The sequence below is a fragment of the Cotesia typhae genome, unplaced genomic scaffold (genome assembly GCF_013202065.1).
Source record: "Cotesia typhae breed Kobodo isofemale line unplaced genomic scaffold, CoteBio_Ctyphae contig_22, whole genome shotgun sequence".
Classification (NCBI taxonomy): domain Eukaryota; kingdom Metazoa; phylum Arthropoda; class Insecta; order Hymenoptera; family Braconidae; genus Cotesia; species Cotesia typhae.
Genome location: NW_027423728.1, coordinates 3,312,870 through 3,335,106, shown reverse-complemented (window position 1 = coordinate 3,335,106; position 22,237 = coordinate 3,312,870). Strand labels below are relative to the sequence as shown.

The following is a 22,237-nucleotide window of genomic DNA, read 5'->3' as shown; positions in this document are numbered from 1 at the left end:
ACAGAAAACTTTAAAAATTATACGTGCAATTTTTTAAAAATATTTTTTCAGTTCTAATTAAATTAATAAAAAAAAATTAAAAAATTGTTGAACGTCGGTTAGTTTTAGTATCTTGTGTAAAAAATATGACACTGAAGTTAGCAGACGTCTGGAAAATTTTGATCTTTTTTATTAATTAAATTACAATTCAAAAGACATTTCTAAAAAATTACACTCATAATTTTTCAAGTATTTTACAGGTGAAATTTTTTTTTAATTATTTAATTGAAATTTTTTATGACATTAAAGTTAGCTGTCACTTGAAAATTTTTTAATTTTTTTAAACAAATAAATTTGCTCCAAAAAATTATTTTCAGAAAATTGCATTTGTAGTTTTTTAAAATTTCTGAATGTCAATGTTTTTTTGCTATAATTTATTTGTTGTAAAAATTCTTAAAATTATCAACTATCTGCTGAGTTAATTTTCACAAATTTTTTCAATAAAAAATTTCTAAAAATTTTGAAATGTCGGCCAACTTCATTTTCATTAGACAGTTCAAAACTTTTCCGGGGTTTTTTAAAATTATTAAAAGAATTTACAACGCCATCTACATTTAAATTTTGACAGCTCTGAGGATTATAAGCTATAGAAACTTTTATTACCGACGATGTCAAAGATCAGATGACAAACGAAAGAGATATAAAGTATATGTGACAGTAATGTTAGTATGTATTGGCGAATAAAAATTCAAAAAATCATCTTTTTCCAATCTCTAAAATAGTAGTTCAAGTCTAGCCTACGTGGGACGCGTGGGACTACTGAGTTAAAACGTGTGAGGCGCTAGTTGGCTTTCTTCGGTCTCAACACTGAAACCGCTGAAGCTTAAAGCGCTTTTAATAGTTACATATTAAAATATATATCTACAATTATATAAATATATATAAATACGTATACATATACCTATACAAAGTACTAAAGTTTATAGTAGTACACATTACACTCAGTACTCGGTAATCTATTGCAGGTTTAGTATCGTTTTAATTTTATTATAATTTTAAGTGCGAAAAATTAACTCGTAAAAAAATAAAATTAATTTGATAAAAAATAAACGAATAAATTTTTAAATTATTTTTTATTTTTAATTTTTAGAAAAATGTTTCACCTAAATAAGTTGGTGAGAACGAGAGCTGGGTGTCTTAAAGGGAAACAAACTCCAAAATTAAATGGTGACTTAGCCGGTGCTCTGACGCGCGCTGTCCCGGTGACAAGTGTCCAAAACCGGGGGTATGCTGAGCATAAGATTCCCGACCGACTCAAGGACATCCCGGTCGCCGAGAACCCCAAGTTCTTTAACATGGTGGAGTACTTCTTCCACCGATCATGCCAGGTTATCGAGGACAAGCTCGTGGAGGATGTGGGCCATCGATCTAAAATGACCATCGAGGAGCGCAGGAAAAAGGTCAAAGGTATCCTCATGCTAATGGAACCTTGCGATCATATTTTGGAGACTACTTTCCCCTTGAGACTTGACTCGGGAGACTACGAAATGATTACTGGGTACCGTGCTCAGCATTCTACGCATCGGACACCGTGCAAAGGAGGTTTGTTTCCTGTTTACTTTATTTACTAAATGTTGTGTTTGTTTTTATTTTTCTTATCCAGCTAGTTGGGATTTTAAATGAGATTTAACTATTTACTGAGATAAGCTGGTGATAAATAAAAATTTGAAAGAAAAAAAAAACAGAACTCACACGAAGAAAATATGATTAGTAATTTATTTTAATAAATAATAAAAATTTGTTTTAATAAATTTTTCAGGAAATTTTTTACATACGCACTCTTGATATACTTTAAGAGTTAAATATTTAAAATGATATAATTATGATTATCATAAAATAATTTTGATATCTGATGAAAAAAAAAAAAATTGATAATTGAGTTATTCATAAAAAAAAAAAAAAAAAAAATTAATCGGGGCTTTATATTCATGTTGTAATACTTTTTTTCTTGTCAACTTCTTGACACCATTAATAATAGAGATTAAATCGCTAGTAAAGTGTCAGTGATTGTTCATCAAGTTGTCTACACGCGTCGAGAGTATTGAAATAGAAGGTCAACGAAAAATTAGATAAAATACCTTTGAAAAAAATGATCGCGTAAACAATGAAGACATTGTATATAATTGATTCGTCCAACACTTTATTTATTATTTTATTATCGTAGCAGTGCTCATACCGTCAATAATAAAATTAACGTTTTTAATTCTAGTTTCTCGACATTTGCTCTTATCAAATAGACAGCCATCGGATATTGGACTTCAATTTTCATTTGCTTAATAATAATCATTATTCAATGACATTTCAATTATATGAATAATAATAAAATAATAAAACGTTTTTATTATTCAACCACATAGTTTCCGGGTAATGAATCATTTCTTAATCGCGTTCTTTTGATAAAATACTTTTATTTATTTTTTCTCTTTAAAAATATTTTCAATTTTTTTTTATGACTTTAATTTTCTCATTTGCTAATTTAGTTTCATGAACACTTAATATATTAGATTAAATTAATAAAATTAATCATTACAATTGATGAAATAAAAGATAAAAAATTTAATCGTTAATTTTAAAACTGGCCAAAATAAAATTGAACTATTTTTAGAATTATTTTTATCAAAATATCTCACGTCTCTTGTTACATATCTAATAATATAAATATAATCATACGATTAAAAAAAAAAAACAAGTGTACAGTCTTAAGTATCATATGAACAGTTGGAATTATTTAACTGTTGGCATTTTAACAAACACACGTAGCACTAATGAGTCATTTAAAAGTTTCTGTTTTAAGAGTCAATTAAATTTAATCTAAATTGAAATGTTACTGAGAAAAAAAACGTTTTATTATTTTATCCATTAATTAATTCTACTTTATTTTATTTCATCAAACGGCTTGCTTACATTGACCAGTTTCGTTGCTGTTACTTTTGATAAACAGCCGGCGTTAGACCTTGATAAGTTGATTGAAAATAATTGACTGTTATTGATTAACAATTATGGATTTGTTAAAGCAGTTTGTGAAGAATATAGTAAGTAATGAGGTCAGTCAAAAGCTTTAAGCTTCAATAGCCTTGTAACCATCTTATATGTTATAAATAAACTTAGAGGCTCGTCTTTTACTTGAGAATTATGCTCATTTAGTAAACATGTCCAGATAATTATCTATTATCATTAAATTATGTTACATAAAAATTATTCATTAGTTATTTATATTTATTCGCTGAGAAAATTGTTTTCATTATACAAATATAAATATTGTAACTATTCAATTTATAATCTATATATATTTTTGCTATCTATTTTATGACTCAAAGATAAATTTTTTATATCTATTTATAAATATTTATTTTAATTTTGTAATAATCTCTATTCTTAATTGAAAAACATAAAAATTGTAAAATAAAATAATTTGAATTTTTTTTTAATTCATAAAAAATATTTACACACAACTCGGAAGTATGACAAGTACATACTAAATATTATTCAAATAAATAAAATATAAAAAGTAAATATTTTATTTAAAAATAAAAACATTTATAAATAACTCCCAAGTAATTTTAATAAATACTTCTTCTTTAAAAAATGAACAAATTTAATAAAAAAAATGTAACATTTCATTTTAAAATAAAATTTAATTACTCCGATGCATTAAAAAAATAAATAATTACAAAAGGCAATCGGTGCCGTGCTGTCTAAGCTCATTTAGTCGAAGCATTGGTCAATTTATTGCTCATGCATTGAAGTAAAGTAAATATATAGATTATATCAGAAGAAAGATTCCAAGTTATATTTAGAGTTAACATAAATAGAAATAACTACTAAAATATATTATCTGTATTATTAAGAGAATAAGCAAAATTTTGTGGACAGTGTATTTATATGATGAAATGGGTTTTTATGATTAAATTTGGTATCGCTGGAAAAGTCTTGACTTGAGTTTATGCCTTTTCGAAGTTTCATATCATTCTTACCAATAGTCAATTTATAATGATAAGTATTGAGGCTGCAATCGAAAATGCTCTATCTCTATATATATAATAAAGAAATGACCCGGTATCTAGTGAATTATTGACATTTTTTAAGATACAAGTTCATCTCGATATTACACTCATCAAGACCTTTCATTTGAGTACCCACATCAATTTTTCATATATTTATATATATTACATATATGTATATATGAAAAATATATCAAAATGCATGTGGGTACTCAAATGAAAGCTCTTGATGAGTGTAACATCGGAATGAGCTTATATCTTTAAAAATGTCAATATTTAAAAAAATACAGTGCAATTTAACAAAAGTCATTATTTAATAAAGCAAGGTTGCTAGTATTAAACTAATAATAATCTGAATAAAATGTAATAGAAGAAATTTAATTAATAAATTATCTGTTTTAGGTATTCGATTTTCAATGGACGTCTGCCGAGATGAAGTGAAAGCTTTATCAGCATTGATGACTTTCAAGTGTGCTTGTGTCGATGTTCCTTTTGGAGGAGCTAAAGCCGGAATAAAAATCGATCCTAAAAAGTACTCAGAGCATGAATTGGAAAAAATAACCCGTAGGTTTACTTTGGAGATGGCCAAGAAAGGTTTTATTGGTGAGTAAAATAATTAAATAAATTAATTAATGCGTAAAAAAAATTATGAATTAATTATAAATGTTAAATTATTTTTACAGGACCTGGAGTCGACGTACCAGCCCCTGATATGGGAACAGGTGAACGAGAAATGTCATGGATAGCGGACACCTATGCCAAAACAATCGGTCACTTGGACATAAACGCTCACGCGTGTGTAACAGGAAAGCCCATCAATCAGGGTGGAATCCACGGTCGTATTTCAGCTACCGGTCGCGGAGTATTCCACGGTCTAGAGAACTTTATAAACGAGGCTAACTACATGTCTATGATTGGAACAACTCCCGGGTGGGGCGGTAAAACCTTTATCGTTCAAGGTTTTGGTAATGTAGGTCTTCACTCGATGCGTTATCTCCACCGAGCCGGTGCTACTTGTATCGGTGTTATTGAGCACGACGGCTCGATCGTTAACCCCGAAGGAATCGATCCAAAGCAGTTGGAAGATTATAGAATTGAAAATGGAACTATTGTTGGTTTCCCCGGCGCCCAGCCTTACACTGGTGAGAATCTTATGTACGAAGAGTGCGATATTTTCATTCCCGCAGCCATTGAGAAGGTTATCAACAAAGATAACGCATCGCGTATCAAGGTAATAATTTTATTTACAAAATTATTTAATTAATTAATTAATTAAATATTTAAATATACATCAAATATTAAATTTTCTCAAAACAAAAACCGACTAATTGTTTAATTAATTAATTAATTATCATTTTTATTTATTGTCAAGGCTAAAATAATCGCTGAAGCTGCTAACGGACCTACAACACCTGCTGCCGACAAAATTCTTATTGAAAGAAATATACTTGTTATTCCTGATTTGTATATAAACGCTGGTGGTGTTACTGTATCATTCTTTGAATGGCTTAAAAATTTGAATCATGTTTCTTACGGACGGCTCACATTTAAATATGAAAGAGAATCTAATTATCATTTATTAGGTAATTTTCTTTTTATACGTTGTATTTTTTAATTAATTTTATAAACATTATAGAATACTTATAATATATTTGGGTTTATAGAATCCGTCCAAGAGTCTTTAGAACGCAGATTTGGTCGCGTTGGAGGCCGTATTCCAGTAACTGCGTCTGAAGCTTTCCAAAAAAGAATTTCTGGTGCTTCCGAAAAAGACATAGTTCATTCTGGTCTTGACTATACTATGGAACGATCGGCTAGAGTAAGTGCACTCTTTATTTGTTGATTTATTATCATCTATATTATTAAGAGAATGGGAAAAATTTTGTGTCCATGATAGTCATATGATTAAATCGGTTTTTTTAGTGAAATTTAGTGTCTTGACTTGAATTGGTGCCTTTTTAAGCTTTAATATCATTCTTACCGATAGTTAATTTATTATGATAAGTATTTAGTCTACATTTGAAAATGCTCTATTGCCAGATACATAATTATGAAATTACCTTGTATCTCGTGAACTGTTGACATTTTTAAAGATATAAGCTCGTCCCGAAGTTACATTTGTCGAGACCTTTTATATGAGTACCCACATCAATTTTTCATATATTTATATATATTATATATGTATATATGAAAAATATATCAAAATGCATGTGGGTACTCAAATGAAAGCTCTTGACGAGTGTAACATCAGGATGAGCTTACATTTTTAAAATCATCTATATTAAAGAAAGTACAGTACAATTTAACAAAAGTCATTATTTAATAAAGCAAAATTTTATTTATTTACAATTCACAAGTCATGGCAATCACTTAGTGACTGCAAGGTTACTAGTTTTTATTATAAATAATAGTAATTAATTTTATTTTTTTTATTATTTCAGGCTATTATGAAGACTGCAATGAAATACAACCTGGGACTAGACTTGAGGACAGCAGCTTACGCGAATTCCATTGAGAAAATTTTCACGACATATTCAGAAGCCGGACTCGCTTTTTAATTCTAGTCATTAATAACGATAAATATCAAAGCAAAAATCTAAAACATTTTAGTAAATCAAATAATTAAATATTTACACATTTCATCCGTCAGTATTTTCATATCTTCAATTGGGCTTCAATATTATTTGCCGTGTATTATTTGATTACTCCATAAATTATTTTTACGGACTTGAAACAATTAAAAAAATAATTTATTTTATTTTTAAAAATTAACTTACTCAGTTTAATCCTCCAGTGTAATCAATTAATACTCAGCGAATTGTAAAACAGCCGTACTTGATAACAAAAAATCCAGTAAAATTATATCAGCAGTGAATGATCATCAAGGTGTATCATCATAGAATATTTTATTTAAAACACTTAAAAATTAATTAATAATGTACAATTATTAATTAATTTGATGGTGTCATTTAATGTTTAAACATCGTTATTTTCGCCAATGAACTTAATTATAATTAATTATAAGCTACCACTGGTTAGGAAACACAATTTTTTTATATTAAATATTACAGATAAATTTTAAAAATTTTTAAGCTGAATTTGTGTGCGATTATTGCGCTAATATGGTTTACCATTATTATATAATTAAATATTAATTAAACAAAACAAATAAGGCATTGTTGTAACTTAAGTACGGTAGATCGTAAGAATGAAAAAAAAATTGCTGCTCAAGTGACTGTAACTTTTAAAAAACGATGTACTATATACAATTACACCTAAGAATTGAAAAAAACGCAAATGTTAAAGTTAATGCCAATAATATTACTGTTAAATACACTTGATAATATCTAAGTGATTGTTATTGTTTAATTATATTTAAAATATCTTTAAAACTTCCGTGTAATTGAATTTGTTTTTAAATTTTAGGCACGAACATACTTTTTATTTTTTTTAAAGACAATCGCTCGTGTTTTACGTTTATTGTAAGCAATTGTAATAAAATAACTAAATAAAATCAATCAATGATTAAAAATTCCTTAAAATTCAATTTCCTACACAATTATCAAGTGTTTAAAGTACTTGTTTCCTTGAATAATATCTTTTTCATTATTGTCCAAAAAATTTACCAACAATTGGGAAATTTTAGCTGATAAACCAATTTACAAGACATATCACTTAATAACAAAAAATATTTACTGATTTCTTCGCGATGTGTCTTCTTATAAATAATCTGCAAGTTAATTGTGTGTTCAGTTAGTAATATTTTTTTACACAAGATTCATTTTAAATTAAGAGTGTAAATTTGTGTATTTATTATGACGCCGCTTTTAAATTTAGTTCTTGTACTTACGGGCGGGTGTAATGTGACTAATTCATCATCTTCACCATTAGGGTTGAATAATTTAGCAATTCCTTTTTCTTTACATAATGGAAATTCGTCGGCTATTTCCGTACCAAATTGTGATTGCAACTGCCATGGTATTCCAATTGTATCAAATATCTGTGAAATGGTAAATTATTAAATTCATTTTTTTATTTATTGCACGCCTCATAAGCGAAGCGTTGAGGTTGTGCTCTACTCTCGACATTTCAAAAAAATCAGTTTTCTCGAAACTGAAATTGATTTTTTGTTATTCATATCGCACTTACAGGTTTATATGTATACACTTATATCAAGTCAAATAATTTGTCAGGCACATAAAATATATTTCAATAAAAATTTTTTTGCTTAACATAGCAAATAATAACATTAAACATAATCTTTTCTGGAGGTTCGTGTAAGGATGGGTGTATGTGGCAGGGAAATTGGTCAAAAAAAAGATTGTACCGGAATAATTTTTTTTTTATTATCTAAAGTAACACACGACTGAATTTTTTAGCTAATATGAGCGTTCAATTCACTGTTGTTAAATTATTATTTATAAAAAACTAATATATGACATCTTAGAGTTATCGCGCCACTAAACCATAGCAGAGTTTTCTGTTTTTTATTATTTTCTTTTTATATTTTATTTTGAAAAATGAGATTATTAAGTCAAAACTTAAAATAATATTTTGCAATAAATGTCTGTTGAGTTTAACATTTATGTTTTAAGGAGTAACATGGGTTTCCTCCGGGAAAAAATGGTCTATCTCAACAATTTTTTTTTAATAGAAAAAATGAAATATTTTATTCAAACTTATTATTATCTTAAAGATACATGTTTAATGAGAGATTATGGAAATTTTGAAAAAAAAATATTAAAAACTCTGCTAATGTGACGTCATTTCCGGCGAGCTCTCGGAAAAAAGACGCGTCCGCGTGATCAGTAGAACTCCTAGCAGGATCATTTGAAGTGAAAAAAAGAAAATATGTACTCTAGCTAAGACTTCAAACTAGGTCTTAAACGGAAGAAAAAAAAAATGTTAAAATTGGATTTTTAGCAGAGTTTTTTTACAAAAAAATTGAAAATTTCGCGGAATTTTTTTTTTTTAAATAGTTGTAATTGAAAAAAAAAAAATCTTCCGTTCAAGACCTTGTGAATTATAACTCGAAGACCTGGCTAAAATTTCATCAAGATCGGTTGATGAGTTCTTGAGGAATCGTGGGTACCGTTTTTGAAAACATAGCTTTGAGAAAAATATATATACGTAAATGTTGCGCCCTTTTGGCATTAGTAACGCGATGTATTAAAGTATAAAATTTACATAATAACTTAAGATAAAGATTTACATAATACACAAGTGGATATATTGTTTTTAAATATTTTGAAATGATCAATTTTTACCGGCTCACTATTTTATTGTTCTTCAAGATTTTTAAGAAAATCGAATATTCTCGTTTTAAAAAATTTAAATCATATTATATTTGAGTAATATTAATAAATTTTACAAAACAGTTTAAGAAACTTGGACTTTGCGGTGCTCAAAATCCAACAGCAAATAAAGCTGAAGAAATAACTACAACTTTGAGGTAAATAAATGTTCATAATTGAAATAATTTTAAATATATATTTATTTTATTTTAATTTGCAGTTCAGATATTTCAACTGCTGTCAGTCCTGAAAAAAAAGATGTCACTGCAAAAAGTGATAGCGGCAAAACGGATGTAACTAAACCGAGTCCGAAAAAAACTGGTCCAAAATCATATGACTCTGAACCAGATGAAAAAGACTACGATGATGAAGATGACGACGTTGTTAGTCCAAAGCCTGGTAAAATGAATGCAACAAAAAGTGATATTGGTAAAATGGATGCAACTACACTGAGTCCAAAAAAAACTAGTCCAAAATCATATGAATCTAGTCCAGATGGAGACGATGAAGATGATGAAGTTTTAAGTAAGCCAACTGCTGATAAAAGTAGTACTTCTAAACCTCTTTTAAATACTACTGATGGTGTAACACCTGCTAAAGAAACTACCAAAGTACCTTCTGAAGATGATAAGAAGACTACTAAACTAAAAACTCCTGAATCTTCTACCAAAGATAGTGAAGATGATAAAAAGGATGATGGTGTAATTGCTGTTACTGAACCAAGTCGTACTACTGCTAAAAAAGTTGTTGGACCGTCTTCTGGTGAACATACTGATGATGATGATGCTTCAAAGACTAAATCAAGTGATGCAGATGCTAAGGAAGATGATAAAAATACTGCAACAACACCAATGAATCCTTATTCTAAAGCAGCGCCTAAAACAAGTCCAACTGAATTAAATGATGAACCAGTAACTGAAAAGACTAAGAGCCCTGAATCTCCTAAAGATGATGAAGATGATAAAAAGATATCTGAATCAAGTCATACCACTGCTAAAAACGATAAACCGTCCTCTGGTGGACGCACTGATGATGATCATGAATCTAGTCTACAAAAAGATGATCCTTCAAGACCAAATAAGCCAGCTACCCCGAAAAGGTTTGAAACTGAACCAAGTGACGACTATAGCGACGAAGATGATGAAAAGCCCTTTGACACTGATAGTGATGATAAAGTCTCAAAGAAACCTGAAGCGTTGAAGACAACAACTGAATCAGTACCTTCTGAAGAAACTCCGAAACCCGAAAATAAAGTTGATGATAAAAACTCCACAGGCTTACTGGTGATTGAATCAAGAGTGAAATCCAATGAAGTAGAGCCAGATTCTTCGCATAAAAGCCCAAAGTCTGATTTGGATAATTGCCTTGAAGTAGACAAAGATGTCAAATTTGAAAATATCGCACTGCAACCTTCAGAGAATGAGACGCTGAATAACATTATTAACAGCATCAATGAATTTGGTCTGGACTTGACTAAGGTAAGTAAGTTTGTTTTATTACTTAGAGCTTGTTTTAATTGGTCTATGATTTTTTCAGGCTGTTTTAAGAGACAATACCACAAATTACGCTATCTCGCCTATTAATTTTGCGCTGTTATTATTGATGGCTGAAAATGGAGCCTGCAGTGACTCTAAAAAGGAATTAGATGATACTTTACATTTGTCTAAAAAAATATCTAAGGAAGAATTACGTCCTATAAAATTTTTAGTGGATTCGCTTAAGGTTTGTTAGTTTATATATTTATTTATTTATTTATACGCCAATCGGCTTTATACATTTTGATAATACAAAATTTTAAGAGAAATTCGCATTCCTGTTTATTGGTCCATAACATACGTAGTTTCGGGATCTTTAATCTGGTCTGGAGCAGATGAAATTAAACTATTCCAAGATTTCAGGGAAATCGATTTATCCATTGAATGTTTTGTATATGGAAAGAATTAAATTGTAATAAATAGTAGTCGATTTATAATAAGTAATGATCAACTGCTAAAAATTACCATTTCAACCAGTAAAATCGTGATTTTATTAATCACTATGTAACATATTTATCATTTAAATGCTACAATTTATTTTTTACATGAAAGAAAATACTATTTCAAACAGTAATATTTGCTATATCAATGTCAAAAATGTTAAAGTATAATAATTAAGAATTTTGACTCTGATATTTATCATTTCGTACCTAAAAAATGATCGCACACGGAAAGAACAAGATGATACATTGGATATCATCCAAGATTAAATGGAGTGAAAAAAAGTTTCAGATAATAACTAGTACAATCCAGATTATAATGAGTATAATCCAGATTACAATGATTATAATCCAGATTACAGTGAGTATAATCCAGATTACAATGAGTATAATCCAGATTACAAAGAGTATAATCTAGATATCACATCTAGGTATAATCTGGATTATACTAGTTACTATCTAATCTTTTTTTTTTTTTTTTCACCACAGATATCACTGAGTATAATCTGGAATGATATTCAGTGTCATCTTGTTCTTTCCGTGCATGAAATGTAAAAAGTATAAAATACAGTTACTAAATTTTTAATATAAGCAACTTTAAAAGTAGAATTTTTACTGTTTCAAATGTTAAATTCTCCTAGAGTGAGAACCCCTTCTCCTCATCTAAGTTACCCTTCTCATAGTATGTACTATATATTGAAACGGCAATTTTTACTGTTTGAAATTGTAATTTTTTAAGATAAGAGAGTCGTTATTTACTACAGTGACAGCTACTAATCACTTATTTTCGATATTAAATTATAAATTGTGGCTTTTACACTTCCTACATTAAGTTCTGTAATATTTATATTTTTGATACCCCGATGTCCGCTTTATTGTTTGAAACTACAAAAATTAACCGTAATCCGGGTGAATTTTACAGTTTACTTTTTTTCGTGTAAAAGTGGATTAAGTTAGCACACTGTCGGATTAAATTTAGTTACTTTTAGTAGTCGATTATGCCTAAGGATAAGATTCTTAACTAGAGTTTTTAATTTATAAATTATTTATCTTCAGGATATCAACAAAACAAAATTGTTTCTGGGTGATAAAATATTCCTGCCTGAAAACGTGAAAATTCGTCCAGAATACAAGAACTTGATTCAAGCTGCTTACCAGTCAGATCCATTGAGTGTCGACTACAAAAAAGTAAATGACGTTGTTGAACAAATTAATCGCTGGGGTGCGAATAAAACCAACAATTATGTACAAAATGTCATCAGTAGCAATGAAAGTATGAAAATTTATTAACGATTACTTAGTCGAAATTTTCTTGATTAATTTTTATTACTCTCATATTGAATTTCAGGTGTGATCAGTGAAGATACATCCTTACTTCTCGCCGGCGTTGGCTACTTCCAGGCCAATTGGGTACATTCATTCGACCGGTTGTTTAATGATCACAAATTATTTTACGTTGGACAAAATACGTACAAGTCTGTATGTACAATGCTGCAAATAAATAAATTTTATTATTATCATATGGATGAATTACCTGCTGGAATTATTGAGCTTCCTTTGAGGGTAAAAATTAAACATTATAGAATTGGACTTACTTACCTGGATTTTTTGATGATACTAATTACTTTTTTCAGACGGATACAGATAAAGAGCTTAAAATGATTGTTATTTTGCCAGATGAGGAAAATGCTTTGCCTGATGTTATTGAAAATCTTCATAAATTTAATTACACTGATTTTCAAATTCACGCAAAATTAGAAATTGTTGAATTATCTTTGCCGAAATTTAAAATTCAAAGTTTTATTAACTTACAAAATTATTCAGACCAGGTAATTTGAGTTATTTATTATTTGGATTCACTAGAAAACCAATACTTCTTTCTTTGTCTCAATACTTTTTTTTAATCAGGGTAATAAAGCGATAAGTAAAAAAAAAATGTATACGCCCTTTTGGCACTGCAAAGCCAAAAGAGCATATAAATTGATATACGCACTTTTGGCATTTGGGTCGTGAAATACTTAATTGTTATATATTTAGTTTTCATTTATTTATTTATTTTATTCTCTGATAATAATAATATTTTGTTTTTAGATTAATATTAACAACACATTGGACAATCCTAATTTTTGCTGTGTGTCTGAAAAGGCAAAAATTAGTCGAATCTTACAAAAAACTGTCATAAAAGTAAATGAAGGAGAATGTGCTGGACTTTATCATCTTTGTAAGTATATTAACGGTGTACTTTTGACGTCAATTTAAAAATAAGTGCTCCAAAATATTCTGATTGCTTGAAAATTATATTTCTTCTCAAAAAAATTTTGATAAATATGTAAATTAAATTTTAATTATTAACAACAAATATAATTCAAACCGGTAAGGTTAGTTGAGTGGTCTAAGGCGCATGGCCTATAGAGCACTCGGACTGGCTCACTGGTCAAGCGTGGGTTCGAATCCCAAGCTGGTCTTAGAAACTATCTTGGTTGATATTCGACCCTTGCCGCGTAGATTAAGACTCAAAAAGACCCCGACGTACTAGTCTCAACAATTAAGGTCGGTGACATGACCACAGCAGTTAAAACCGACTCTAAATAATAATTAATTAAAAAAATATAATTTATTTTTTCAGGCGAACTTGATGATCATTCCTGCATGGCTCACAAAATCAAATTTACAGTAAATCGTCCTTTCATATTTTTTATTATAAAAGACGAAACAATAATCTTCAGTGGACAAATAATTGATCCATCTCACGATTAATTATAAATTATTCATTATTTAATATTTAATACTTAAATTTAAATTGGAGTAATTATTAAAATTTGTGAATTTAATTGTAATTTATTAATAAAATTTATTAAATTTACATGAAAATCAAATAAAATCACATTTTTAAAATTTTTCTGTTCATTTTAATGGAAAAATTCCAGAATTTTCATTAATTTTTTACTTAAAAAAACGCAGATCCAACCTCGGCTCGTTGGTTTTTTTTTTTTTTTAAAAGATAATTTTTATTAGTCACAAACGAAGATACATAATCAAACAAACTTAAAAATTACTTAAAAAAAACTCGATAAATATTACAACTAACTAATGCCATGCTACTCAAGGTAGATCTCAGCATTTACAAAATAAATAAATAACTTATTAAGTTGACGATATTTTGTAATTAACAATATTACGTTATTGTAGATTATTAATTTAGATGTAAAAAATAGTGTTTTTTAAAAATACATCTGACCTCTTTTAGGGGAAGGGAGATGGAAATTGGGAGGGTAAACGGGAGATATTTACATGAAATATTTTATTTACATATTTACAAGTATTATCTGATGATAAGCGTTGAAAATTATTAGCTTCTGGCGAAGTTGGGCGTATTCATTCAGCGGAGTTATTGCTTCCAGGTCGTTCTTTTTCTGATCTCATCAATATGTTTGGCGTCATTTTTCAGCCACCAATAGTCTTCATTCAGTCTGTGTTTGTCGATAATGTTGACTTTTGGTAGTGCTTTGGAGAATTCAAAGATTATTTCTTGCTCATTGTCATTATTTATTTTTTTGCAGGTGCAGTGACGTTTTATGTGGTAAATGATGGGCAGATTGAATTCATCCTGTAGCACTCCAATTTTTTCACAGAACGTGAACATTTCTGGTGTTAAATAACCAGTTGAGCATCTTTCAATGCAGGTTTCATCGCTTGGACAGCGTAGGTTGGTCATAATTGGGTTGCCGATATCTAGGTAGCTGGCGAAGTATTTGCGGCATAGTTTTAAATAGTAGCAGTCCAACCTGGTTATATTAGCCATATTGTAGATGTTGGCATTGCTGATTCTTTCACGATAATTGGTTTCAGCCTTTCTATATTTTCGTATGCACGATCTGAGCACGGATCTTTCTAGTCTGCGGTATTTTTCCATCACTGTGGGGCTCATATTCCACAGCATCGGGGCTGCATAAGTAAGAAGGGGTCTTATTAGCAGTTGGTAACATATAAGTTTGGCTTTGACCCTGCACCATAAGGTGCTATTGTAGAATATTCTGGTGTTGTTCTTGGTCGCAGTTCTTGCTTTTTCAAGCTGTATTTTATGGTGTTTTGTATAATGGGCCAGGTGATCGAATGTGATTCCTAGATATTTAATTGTTTTTTTTTGACTGGGATATCAGTAAGAGTTCCGTTTTGATCTCTTACGTTAAATTTAGGTACTTTTATCCGGTTATACTGAGATACTTTTAGGTGGTTACATGCTCTTCTAAAGAAAATTACTTCACTCTTGGAGCTGTTGATTTTTTAGGAAAACTATGGTATGAAAAAATACATCTGACTTATTTTTGGGAATGGGTGAGGGTAAAGGAGGTGGGACGATGGGAAAAGGTTGAGGGAAGAGATATATACATATATACATATTTACAGTATTATATCAATAATAAACACTTAATAATATAGTTTTTGCACGTGTTTTAGAATTAAAAATTCATTTTCAAATCGCTGTAATTGGCTTGCAGAGTATAATGAGCTAATGCTCCCACAGAGTTCTTATTTCATCATTGTGAGCTGGAACTTGCGATAACCACCAATAATCTTTTAATTAGTGATAATGATATTTAGCTGCTTTTTAATTAATCTTTCAAAAATTGTACTTATGCTCATGGTGAGTGAGATCGGTCGGTAGCTTTGAGGTAGTTCCAGATTTTTATCTTTCTTTGGAATCGGTAGGACTTTGGCAGCTTTCCATCGACTTGGGTAATAAGCATCGTTGACTGCATTATTGAATATAATAGTGTAATCTTTTATGACTGGTTCTGGTAGGTTCTTTAAGACGACAGTAGGAATGTTATCAAGTCCTGATGAGGGTTTGTTTTTTAATTTTTTGAGTATTAAAGAAACTTCTATGTAGCTGAATAAAAATTTAGGATCGTCATCATCAAATTTCTTGGTAGTCGGCTGGCTTACTCGGTGAGAAATCCTCGAATGACCGTTTTGTAGTTCTCATACTGTCTTTCATCATCTTGATGTTGGTTACTACCGTGTCGACACTTAATTTGGTAATGGTACCAAAATTGGTGTATCTTGGAGCGTTTATGCTTTCGAGATATTTACCTATGATATGCAAGTTTGTATCAGGATCCGTAGTTATAATTTCATTCTACTCTCAGCAGTGATTGCTGAGAGTACTGTTGTCTATTGGAATTTTTAATGCGTTGGTACTGATGTCTTTCTTCGGTCTGAGCATACGGTTAATTTTGGGGAAAAATTCTTGCGGATTTTTATAGTTAATGCTCTTTATCTGAGCCTCCCAATAAACAGTGACTATGTTTTTGAATTCCTTATGCAAAAAGTTGTGTAATATAAAAGCATCTAAATATTTAGGGGGAAGGTGTGGGATAAGGAGTAGGACGGGGAAGAGGCATGGATGATGAGAGAATAATAAATTAAACTAAACTATTTTTATACATATTTACAGGTTTGCCGAATGATAGGCGCACTGATGTTATAAAAAAAAAACTCTGAGGGTCATCTTGAGTTGTAGTCTGATTTAATGGTCCCAAACTGTTCTTCTCCTGATTTCATTTAGGTATTCAGCATCTGTCTGGAGCCACCAGTAACTTTTATTAAGACGGTGTGTGTCGCAGAGGTCCACTTTTGGCAGTGATGTCGAGAACATCATATTTGAGTCTTCAAAAAGTTCGGTTGTTAGCTTTTTATTGAAGCAATGTCGTCTCGCGTGGTAGATGATTGGAAGGTTATTTCCATCTTGTAGTCGTCCTCTGCGATCACAGAACGTGAACATCTCTGGAGTGATGTATCCAGATGTACAAGTATTAAGACAGATGTTATCGTCGGGACAGCTCAAGTTGTTCATTATTGAGTTGCCGATGTTAATGTAGCTGGCATAATAGTTCCTGCAGAGTTTGAGGACAAACTAATCGATTCTGGTGATGTTGGCTTTCTTGTAAATCTCAATATTGCTGATACGTTCACGGTAGTTGGTGTCTCCTCTGTCATTTGATGTCTCATCACCCCACGTAGTGCTCTTTGCGTTGAAATCACCTGCTATCAGGTAGTAGTTGTTGCTGGTGTCGAGCTTAAAATCTTTCATCAGTTTTGCCAGCTAATTATGCTTAATAATAATTGATGCTAATTGTTATTAAGTTAGTTTTTGGATATTTTTATTTTTATAGCTGTAAACTCTATGACTTGCCAGCTAATCAGTTTTGCCAGCTAATTATGCTTAATAATAATTGATGCTAATTGTTATTAAGTTAGTTTTTGGATATTTTTATTTTTATAGCTGTAAACTCTATGACTTTGTTGTTGAAAGAATTGGGAAAATGAATTGTCGTGAATTTAAGCTTGCTGTGGATGGCTATAGCAGTCCCATCACCTTTGGTTGAGTTGGGTCTGTCTGTTCTGACCAATTGGTGATTGGACAATTGGACTCTATGCTTGGCATTTAATTTTGTTTCGGATATAAGGCATATATCAATCTTGTTGTGATCAATGAAGGTTTGCAGATCGTATCTACGTTTGATAGTACCAATTGAATTGACATTTATGGCGGTAATTTTGATTTTTTTGTACTTGCTCCATTATTCGTCCTCGGTGAAGAAAGCGGCCATTATTTGGTCGATTCTGGAGGTATTTGCTGAAATTTTGTCGTGTATTTTCCTGAATTCGTTCGTAATATCGTTTTTGAATGATGAGTTAATTCTTCCATCCTGGAGATGTTAGGGTTTGAGGCGCTGCCCGATGTTGGCTGTATAAGTGAAAAATTGAATTTTCTTTTCCTTTAATACCTTTATGCTTAAATCGTAGGTCGCGAGGTCATTAGGATAAATCCTCATATATTCATTATGAAATTCACGAAGTATGAAACTTGATTTAGGTACATTATTTGTGGTGAGTAGAATTGTCGTTTCTTTAATACCTCTAGTTTTAGCAAAAATAGGAGGTGGTTTACCTTTCGATTTTTTATTTTGCTCCGATTGTGCAATTGTGTCTTTTTGACTGCTAGTTTGTTGATCGCTGTTGGTATTTAATTTTGGAGTTACTTTTCTCTTGCCCTTATGATTTCTTTTATTAGTTAACGATAGTTCGTTGTCAGATAAATCTGATTCCGTGGGGGGATCGAATTTATTGTTGGTACTTGTTCCAGCTGTTTGTGATGTGCGCCTTAACTTCGCGGGCTTGCGCGGTTTTAAAAATTCATCACCGTCGTGACTCATGGCGCCATCTTTCGGGTCGCTGTCGGACATTGAAGACGCTCTGCTGCGGAGTTGCTTGAGGTTGGGCACCCCGTGCTACTTGTTTGTTAGCTTTTAGGACATTTCTGGCAATCATACCCGTTTCGATAAATTCCTTAAATATTTTGTTGTCTAATAAATTAGCATTATATTTAATAGTTGATTTTATAGCCGGTGTTTGTGGTCCGGTAGAATTAGCTGGGGTCTGGGAAGCGTCGCCAGTTTCACCCATTTTGAGGATAGGTTTTTGTGTATGGTCGCGTTTACCAGAATTTATTTATAAATAAATAACTGGACACTATCAAAACACACTGAATTAGCAATATTTATTTGTTATAAACAACTTCACAATTTTATATACTGCTTGCGCATTAATAATATAAAAAAAATGTATGAAATAGAGACACGCTCTCAACGTACGATCTATCTCGTACCGTTGCCGGCTTGAGACTGATTGGCTCGTTGGTTTTTTTTTGAAAAGATCATTTTTATTTTGACATTAATACAAGTTTGGCTTATTAAGTATAAAAATTACATTAAAAACTTAGTATATATTTCTTAAAGATATTTAACAACTGGCTATAACATGATAGATCTCGTTGTATACAATAATTGTCTTAAATAAAATAAAACTTAAATATTTTGATATGTCTTAAATTTAGATTTTTAACACTTAATGGTTAGCAAGAAGATATTTGGTAGATGTTAAAATTATGTTTTTAAAAATACATCTGTAGTTATTGGCTCGTTGGTCTAGGGGTATGATTCTCGCTTCGGGTGCGAGAGGTCCCGGGTTCAAATCCCGGACGAGCCCAGAAACTTTATTTTTGAAATTTTCAACAAAAAAAAAATGATAAAATTTATTAAACAGTTCAATTTTTTAAAAATTTCACAAAAAAAAAATTTTGGAGCAAAAAAAACACTGTCACTGTCAAAAATCACCTCAATAAGTTAATTAACAATAATTTGTTAGTATAATTATCATTAATTTATTAAGCTTCCCACTAATGACATTTTTAATTAATAAAACATAAACTAATTAGCACATTCATCCTTTTGAAGTGCACTGTCATGAATTTAACAAAACTCCTCAAAAAACTCAATGCGATGTTCACTTGAGCATCAAACATAGATCACAATACATAGTTGCAATTAAATCCATAATATTCATCTTACATTTCATTAATTAAATGACACTGAAGTGGACAGACATAAAACGTTTTTTTATAATTTAATTGCAGTGAAGTAATCATAAAAAAAACATAATACTGAGGTTAGCCGTCAGCTGTTAATTTAAAAATTTTTTTTAATAAATTAATTACAATAAAAAAAAAGGTTTTTATAATAATTTAATATGACATTAAATATAGCTGTCACTTCACAATTGTTTTAATTTTATTTGACAAAAAAATTTTTTCGAAAAAAACTATTTTGAAAAAATTGCATTTTTAATTCCTTAAAATTTTTAAATGTCCATTTTTTTTTAATGCAGTAATTTATTTATTAGAAAAATTATTAAATATCTGCTAAATGAATTTTTATGTCATTAATTTAATTGCTAAAAAATTATAAAAAAAATTTTCAATATCTATCAACTTCAGTGTCATAAAAATAGTTTTAAAAAATCCACATGTGAAAATTAAATAAAATTAAAAAAGAAATTATTAGTGAAAATGTTTAAAAGTATTTTAACCCTTCAGCACTACCGCTAAACGATTCACTATCATTACTCCCGCGATGAGAAAAACTCTCACGCCTTTTGCGCATGTGCACGCATGCGCACATATGCTTTTGTAGCCCTTTCAATTTTTAAAATTTCAAACAAGATAAAATTCTTTCAAAAAAAAAAAATTGACTTATTTAAAAATAATATTTGGTTTTATTTTATTTGCGTTAAATTGCATTTTCATAAACTATACGAATTAATATTTAAACTTAAAATTAATTAAATGAACTGGACAGAAAATCTTAAAATTACTAATACTTAGACTTATTAACACATTTGAATAGTATTACAGTGTTAGTTCACTTTTAAATTAAGAAAATTATAATTTTGAATAACAAGACTAGTATTATGGAGATCAATCTTTGATTCATACTATCATCCTAACATTAAAATAATTAAAGAATATTTTTCCATAAAATTTTCAAATCATCAACCATCAATACATTTTTTAAAAATTATATATGGTTCATTGGTATAACAGACTAGTATAATTTAATAGTCAATCACTGTTCAGTCACAGTAATATAGTTTTTACAATCAGGACAAAGTAAAGTAGAGTGTTCCGGACAGATAGAAGTTGAACAAACTGAACAACTTTTTTTGTATACTTATTTGACCTCCGTGGACACCAGCCACAAATTCCCGTAGTCTGCTTTTTTTTCAATGGGTTCAGATGGAATTACTCCAACTTTTTTGATAGAATTTCTAAGTTCAACGGATAAGCCAGGTATTTTACTACGAGTAATTAGGTGTGGTCTTATCAACTGACTACCCAATTCACGTAAATAAAATCGGCGAGTCGTTTTATTCTCAGTATTCGCACTCCAAATGAGTTGTGAGTTTATGCCAGCAATATTCATAAACGAATAAAAAATGACCATAGGCCAACGATGCGTTTCTCGGGCAACAGAATATTTAGCTTTTAATTGATCGACTACGTCAACACCCGCTTTCGTTTGATTATAACATGTTAATATTTCCGGTTTTAACTTGAATCCAGAACTAGTATCAATTTTATCTGAAGAATGAAGAGTTGACAATAAAAGAACGTTCTTTTTTTCTTGGGGACATATGAAACAATCGTGCAGTAATCATTAAATAAAAACTTACTACTGCAAATGTTACGATTTTTACCCTCAACAAATTCTGAAGGCAATTCTTTCTTATTTCTTCTTATTGTCCCGACGAGAGTAGTGCGACGATTTTTCACAAAATCTTCAGCTAATGGAACCGAGGTAAAATAATTGTCACAAGTTACATTGCGACCAGTATCTAAAATTGGTGCACAAAGTCGATTCATCACATCAATAACAGCATTCGATTTTTGGAAAGGTCCAGCAGGCTGTGCACCACAATAAATTTCTAAATTAAGGGTGTAGAATGTCTTGGAGTCAGTCAATGCGTAAATTTTTATTCCATATTTTGCTGGCTTGTTGGCAATATACTGCCGGAACTTACAACGGTCTCTGAATGATTCCAACATTTCGTCTACGGTTGTATACGCACCAACCGTATAGTTTTTGTTGCATTGTTCGATAAATTGATCAGAAAAATCTCTAATGGGAGCTAAATTATCTGTCTTCTTACGATCGTCCCGAGTGGTGATGTCGTCGAATCTTAGAGCGGTGGAAAGAAGATAAAATCTTCTTAGACTCATAGTTGCCCGAAACAAATCTGGTGCAGAGCCGTCTGTGGCCCAAAATTCTTTTAAGTTTACATGTGAAGCATTATATAATCCGAGATGGTAATGTAATCCAAAAAAAGCGTACATTTCTTCCATATCAGTTGGAAGAACTTTCAAAGGATCGTTATATGATACCCTCAACTTGTCAAGTTCCACATTCGTGTATTGCACGATTTTTCTCACCATATCATCAGAAAAAAATAGCTTCCAACAGTCGACAACAGTAGTTGCATTCTTTGCACATTTTTTTACACCAGGAATTCTCAAGACGATGTTGTGT

General features: G+C 30.3%; 2 protein-coding genes and 1 non-coding gene across 3 annotated transcripts; all 3 read left to right on the top strand.

Moving 5' to 3' along the window:
- Positions 1-800: 800 nt before the first annotated feature.
- Positions 801-7,572, top strand: Gdh (glutamate dehydrogenase, mitochondrial). The gene is made up of 7 exons (XM_074238540.1): positions 801-1,004; positions 1,130-1,581; positions 4,443-4,643; positions 4,724-5,271; positions 5,413-5,623; positions 5,705-5,859; positions 6,482-7,572. Exons 2-7 carry the CDS (start codon positions 1,134-1,136, stop codon positions 6,596-6,598), a joined length of 1,680 nt encoding a protein of 559 aa, XP_074094641.1. The 5' UTR covers positions 801-1,004; positions 1,130-1,133; the 3' UTR covers positions 6,599-7,572.
- A 235-nt stretch (positions 7,573-7,807) lies between these two features.
- LOC141523944 (uncharacterized) lies at positions 7,808-14,206 on the top strand. Its single transcript, XM_074237530.1, has 9 exons — positions 7,808-8,050; positions 9,419-9,492; positions 9,555-10,812; positions 10,871-11,056; positions 12,366-12,582; positions 12,658-12,872; positions 12,944-13,138; positions 13,401-13,530; positions 13,936-14,206. Exons 1-9 carry the CDS (start codon positions 7,856-7,858, stop codon positions 14,064-14,066), a joined length of 2,601 nt encoding a protein of 866 aa, XP_074093631.1. The 5' UTR covers positions 7,808-7,855; the 3' UTR covers positions 14,067-14,206.
- A 5,083-nt stretch (positions 14,207-19,289) lies between these two features.
- Trnap-cgg (transfer RNA proline (anticodon CGG)) lies at positions 19,290-19,361 on the top strand. The gene has a single exon. It is a non-coding gene; the product is annotated as a tRNA-Pro (tRNA).
- Positions 19,362-22,237: the final 2,876 nt, after the last annotated feature.